Genomic DNA, 6341 nt, shown 5'->3' on the forward strand with positions numbered 1-6341 from the left:
CAAATTTTGCTACATAAGACAATCGAGCCGGTCGGTCACATATTGAGTTGCCCCCCTCACCCTCCTTCTGCCCTCAGAACAGCCTCAATTCGTCAGGGCATGGACTCTACAAGGTGTCGAAAGCGTTCCACAGGGATGCTGGCCCATGATGTCTCCAATGCTTCCCACAGTTGTCAAGTTGGTTGGATGTCCTTTGGGGGGTAGTCCATTGTTGATACACAGGAAACTGTTGAGCATGAAAAACCCAACAGCGTTGCAGTTCTAGACACAAACCGGTGCTCCTGGCACCTAGTACTATACCCCATTCAAAGGCGCTTAAATCTTTTGTTTTGCCTATTCACCCTCTTAATGGCACACATACACAATCCATGTCTCTCAAGGCTTAAAAATCCTTCTTTAACCGGTCTCCTCCCCTTCATCAAATCAAATTTTATTTGTCACATACACATGGTTAGCAGATGTTAATGCGAGTGTAGCGAAATGCTTGTGCTTCTCGTTCCGACAGTGCAGTAATATCTAACAAGTAATCTAACAATTCCCCAACAACTACCTAATACACACAAATCTCAAGGGATGAAATAAGAATGTATAAATATATGGATAAGCAATGGCCGAGCGGCATAGGCAAGATGCAATAAGTGGTATAAGATACAGTATATACATATGAGATGAGTAATGTAAGATATGTAAACATTATTAAAGTGAAATTGATTAAAGTAACTACTGAGTCTCTATGTAGGCTGCAGCCTCTGTGCTAGTGATGGCTGTTTAACAGTCTGATGGCCTTGAGATAGAAGCTGTTTTTCAGTCTCTCTGTCCCAGCTTTGATGCACCTGTACTGACTTTGCCTTCTGGATGGTAGCGGGGTGAACAGTCAGTGGCTCGGGTGATTGTTGTCCTTGATGATCTTTTTGGCCTTTCTGTGACATCGGGTAATGTAAGTGTCCTGGAGGGCAGATAGTTTGCCCGCGGTGATGGGTTGTGCAGACCGCACCACCCTCTGGAGAGCCTTATGGTTGAGGGCTGTGCAGTAGCTGTACTAGGCAGTGATACAGCCTGACAGGATGCTCTCAATTGTGCATCTGTAAAAGTTTGTCAGGGTTTTAGGTGACAAGCCAAATTTATTCAGCCTCCTGAGGTTGAAGAGGCGCTGTTGCGCCTTCACCAAACTGTCTATGTTTGGTGGACCGTTTCAGTTTGTCTGTGACGTGTACGCAGAGGAACTTAACTTTCCACCTTCTCCACTATTGTCCCTTCTATGTGGATGGGGGGGTGCTCCCTCTGTTTCCTAAAGTCCACAATCATCTCCTTTGTATTATTGACGTTGAGGGAAAGGTTGTTTTCCTGACACCACACTCCGAATGCCCTCACCTCTTCCCTGTAGACTCTCGTCATTGTTGGTAGTCAAGCCCACTACTGTTGTGTCGTCTGCAAACTTGATGATTGAGTTGGAGGCGTGCATGGCCACGCAGTCATAGGTGAACAGGAAGTACAGGAGGGGGCTGAGCACGCACCCTTGTGGGGCCCCAGTGTTGAGGGTCAGCAAAGTGGAGATGTTGTTTCCTACCTTACCCACCTGGGGTGGCGGCCCGTCAAAGTCCAGGACCCGATTGCACAGTGCAGGGTTGAGGCCCAGGGCCTCCAGCTTAATGATGAGCTTGGATGGTACGATGGTGTTGAACGCCTAGCTGTAGTCAATGAACAGCTTTCTCGTACACTGATTGAAGTGGATTTAACAAGTGACATCAATAAGGGATCATAGCTTTCACCTGGTCAGTCTGTGTACATTGTGTTTTATGCCTAACTCTGCTTTGTGTCCTACAGGTTCTGTGGGCAATAAGGCCAGTGCAGTTGGAGGGGCCCCAGTTTATTTGGACCTGGCTTATCTCCCATCTGGTTGTGCCTCTACCACCATTGACGTGGAGTTCTTCCGCCGCCTGCGCTCCTCCTGCTACATCGTCAGTGGCAATGAGCACCTGAAGGAGTCTGTCATGAGACCTATTCTTGATGCCCTACTGGAGGGGAAGACGGCCTGGCCCGATGTGCAGGTCACCCTGCTCTTATTTCTCATTTTCCGTATTTGTAGTACGTCAACAAAAGTCTTTCTACTTCTATGTACTCATGCTCTCATTTTTATTTACCGTCTACCTTTCCACTCTCAGGTGACCCTGATCCCCACTTTTGACTCACTGACGATGCATGAGTGGTACCAGGAGACCCACGAGAGGCAGGGGGAGCTGGGCATTACCGTGCTGGGCAGCAACAGCACTGTGGCCATGCAAGAGGAGACCTTCCCTGCCTGTAAAGTGGAGTTCTGAGAGAGAACAAGCCGAATCTTCAGATCCCTGCACTCTTATCCACCAAAGTATCTCCCTCACTTTATCTTCTCTTAAACTGTGATGGACTCGTTTCCCCCCTCTATACTGACGATTTCCCACCCTAGCATGCATCAAGTATAGCCTGGTGGATTAGCAGGCTTTTCTCCTCCTTTCAGTCTTATTAATATAGAGCGGACTCCAGCAAGCACTCCCATCTTTGCCTGGGTACATCTATACCATGGAAATGAAGGCAGAACATGAAGATGTCCAAGAGTCTTTGGTCTACCAACATGAAGAAAGGTCGTTCATTATGAATGCTAGGTAAGGTGGACTTAGAAGACTGGCAATACTAATCGAAGTTCCTCACACTTATCAGCAGCCAGGTAGTTGTGATCCAAATCCGCAACAGCCCAGAGAAAACTAGTCGACAGCTGTAGGAAACCCTCTGCCTCCTTGGGGCTGAACTCCTGAGTTCTTCCTTCAACGATGAATCATTTAATCCGTATAGCATTTCATAGGTATATTTAGCCCTGCACCCATTTGCACAGTTATCAATTTCCACAGACAAGGGGACCGCAGTGAGAGAATCAGTGTTAAAATAGAATAGGATGTCCGTCAAAAACGAAAAAAGGCAGAGGGTGTGTGAGAGGAGGTGAAGATGGGGCCTTTGTTGTCTCCTGGTGCACATGTAGACATGCAGAGACCTCAGCACTTACTGAAGGACGACGACATGTTTCTACATCCCATTTTGAGTTTCATAGACAGTCTATGAACATTATAAGGAGCTCGCCAATGTCTTGGAAGGTAATGGCATGCATGTGAACAGAAGGATTACACTGACGTTGGTAAAATAATGAAGTCCATGTTTGAAGAAATCATGAAATGTGCAGTATTTTTGTGTAACATTCATATCAGTCACTTTAACCCTTTATCTAGAGCACATACTGCGGGAAACACTTTTGACAGTGTCTTTTTAAATGAAATAGCTTGGTAAATACTAGGTAATAATTTGTACTAAAAAGAAATACTCATAAGTAGTTTTAGATAGAAGGCAGTAGACAATTGAGTCATTTATGTACCAACTCACATGACTGAATTACAGTTTTAGTACCCGAATAGTTATTTCATGAAAAAATGCACTTTGAATGAAGTGTTAACAGTACAGTATATTTCCACACTAATACACCAACTGTATCCAAACCTCTATTTGAGTCCCTCTTCAAGAGCAGAATTGTTTTTATCATAGAGAAGCTGCATGATGTCACCATCCTCTAATTGTAATTATAAACTGGGAGGGTTGAGTCCTGAATGCTGATTTTCCGAAAGCCGTGGTATATCAGACCGAATACCATAGGTATGACCCCAAAAATAGTTTTGCTGTTCTAATTACATTGGTAACCAGTTTATAATAGCATTAAGGCACCTCTGGGTTTTTTAGTATTAGGCCAATATACTACAGCTAAGGGCTGTATCCAGGCACTCTGTGTTTCGTCGTGCGTAAGAACAGCCCTTAGCCGTAGTATATTAGCCATATACCACACCTCCTCGGGCCTTGTTTCTTAAATATGCCATATCAACGGGACCACTGAATGTCACACGCGCCAGAGGGTAAGCTTCACTGAAGAGGGATTCACAAAATGAGAGATGCGAATGGGGAAGTCATTAGCAATACTTTGCAAGACAGTACATTCCATTTATCACAGAGTGGTTATTATTGTGCCTAAGTGAACTAAAGTAAATGCTAAACATAAGATTTTTAACAAGAACGGAAAGTCAGTTATATCAGCAATCGCTTGTGTTTCTGTTTAATTGCAGTCGAATGTAAATTACGTTATCTGTGAATGTCGACGCTTTTAGCCTCCTATCAAAGCAGATTGAGTCCAAATGCATGCCAGCACTGCTTGCACTACCATGCCCACCACTTTGCTTGCAGACCAAGCACTCGTTGTGTTATATTGCTCTTTGTTACAAAGGATATTTTCATTTTATTCAAGGAGAAGGGATATGAAAGGATTTTAAACTTTCTTTTCACTTGGGTTAAATAACTGTTATTCTTAGAGAAATGTACTTTTTTTTTTACTACGCTTGAAATTATATTTTTTGGGCCATGCCGAGTTGTACAAGCATGCAGTTCTCACAAGTTAAAATCAACTTTGAATTGAATTAAATGCCATGGCTCTTTGAGAGAACCTTGTACATTTGAAAATATCATGTGAAAAGGGTGTGTTCAGCCACATATAATTCGAATTATTTCATCCAGAAAAATGTTTTCTGTATATCAATCATGTGGTGTGGCTACTTTATCACTTACTGTCATTTGAGCAACAGCCTACTCGCATGATATCATTAGCCAATGGCCAGACAGACTAAGTGGAACCGAGCTCACGTTGTCACATGGAAGATTGTGAAACGGCAGCATGTTTTTTTGGTACTAGCTATAAGTCTGAGCAAAAAGGATTGAACGTGGATTGCATGACACTGATCACTTATTTGGATCGCTATTTCACACTAGTGGAGTTAAGTAATATCTCGTACTAATCTTAACTTTTGACAATCCATCATGTCTGTATTTGTGTGCACCATATATCACCAACATTCAATATATCAGATTCTGGACTCAATGCATTGGTTTGGATATGGTGTGTCTCTTACGCCCGCTGCTGTTCATAACATGACTTGGCTTTGTTCTCAAAGCCGTGTCCCAGAATGTCTACTACCACCTATTGATTCTCCCTCCTTGTCTCAATATTTTGAAAGCCATGTTCAGTGGTATATTTGGCTCATTGGAATCAATAGAAATGATGCTCTTAAAAAACAAAACAAAAAAATCTAAAGAATAGTCCTGTGTTTCTCTGTTTCCATCCCTGCCCCATTCTAATAAAACTCAGTGAATGAGAAACCTCTTGTCGAAATCTGAGGCACCCCTGCGCTTCAGTCACAACTTAAAAGTGACCGTAGCACTTTGCATGAACATAGGTGTTCATATCTGTAAATCACGCCGCAACATAACTAAACCCATTGAGATTAATATGTTCTATTGGTTTTTGGCAACCGAATTGAACAGCACATTTTGGGAGATGGTATATCGTTTCTTTAAAGCCTTTATATTTCAGTTTTTGGTGCTATATTTTTCATACTTACACACACCTCTTTTCCCTTGCACCTATACATGTATGTTTGTCTATTTACATAACCTGTTGGTGGTTCACACATCCCTTGCAAGTGTCTGGAATTCACCCAGGAAACGCTATGAATGTCTGTACAAATGTCATTAGACTGTTTCAGCGGTGTCACGTGAGTGTGGTGGTTACATGAATAATGACAGGGTGGATTGATTCAGTATTGAAACACTAATTTGAGTTTTTTCTCTTTTTCAATACATATACCCCTTTTATAAATGTGTGTGTGCTTAATTGGTGTTTCCCTGACTTTCAACTTTCAAGATTGGAACCTGTGACCTTGGGGCGGCAGGTAGCCTAGTGGTTAGAGCGTTGGACTTGTAACCGAAAGGTTGCAAGATCAAATCCCCGAGCTGACAAGGTAAAAATCTGTTGTTCTGCCCCTGAACAAGGCAGTTAACCCACTGTTCATAGGCTGTCATTGAAAATAAGAATTTTGTTCTTAACTGACTTGCCTAGTTAAATAAAGGTAAAATAAAATAAAAACCTGTGACCTTCTGATCCCTTTCACAGTCCACTGCGTCAGTAGGGGTAGGGCACCGCTCCTCTTTTCAGTAGATTAGAAATGTGATTAGTTATGTCGGAAAACAACCTGTATTGGGATTCGAACTGGCGATCTTGTCTGTCATAACCTGTGTTTAACGCCGTCCGTCCATCCACCACCAACCTGCCTTTTATTTTATTTTTTAACATTTTTGGGACTCTCACCTGTAAACTCCACCCACTGACCTGTCGCTCTGCCCACTGAGCTTTCATCCAACCAATCACATTCGTTTCTGCCAGTGCCCTGGAGGCGGAGCTGCCATCAGAACACGTTGGAGGACAGTGTAAGGACTGACTGTTT

General features: G+C 43.0%; 1 protein-coding gene across 1 annotated transcript in view; it reads left to right on the forward strand.

Moving 5' to 3' along the window:
* LOC115158082 (microtubule-associated protein 1B) overlaps nucleotides 1-5716 on the forward strand; it is a 43291-nt gene extending 37575 nt beyond the window's left edge. Inside the window, exons 6-7 of the mRNA XM_029706588.1 lie at nucleotides 1825-2048; nucleotides 2163-5716. Coding sequence (XP_029562448.1) covers nucleotides 1825-2048; nucleotides 2163-2318 — 380 coding nt within the window. The 3' untranslated portion in view covers nucleotides 2319-5716. The remainder of the gene's footprint in view (nucleotides 1-1824; nucleotides 2049-2162) is intronic.
* Nucleotides 5717-6341: the final 625 nt, after the last annotated feature.

The sequence above is a fragment of the Salmo trutta genome, chromosome 22, assembly GCF_901001165.1.
Source record: "Salmo trutta chromosome 22, fSalTru1.1, whole genome shotgun sequence".
In the NCBI taxonomy this organism is placed as follows: Eukaryota; Metazoa; Chordata; class Actinopteri; order Salmoniformes; family Salmonidae; genus Salmo; species Salmo trutta.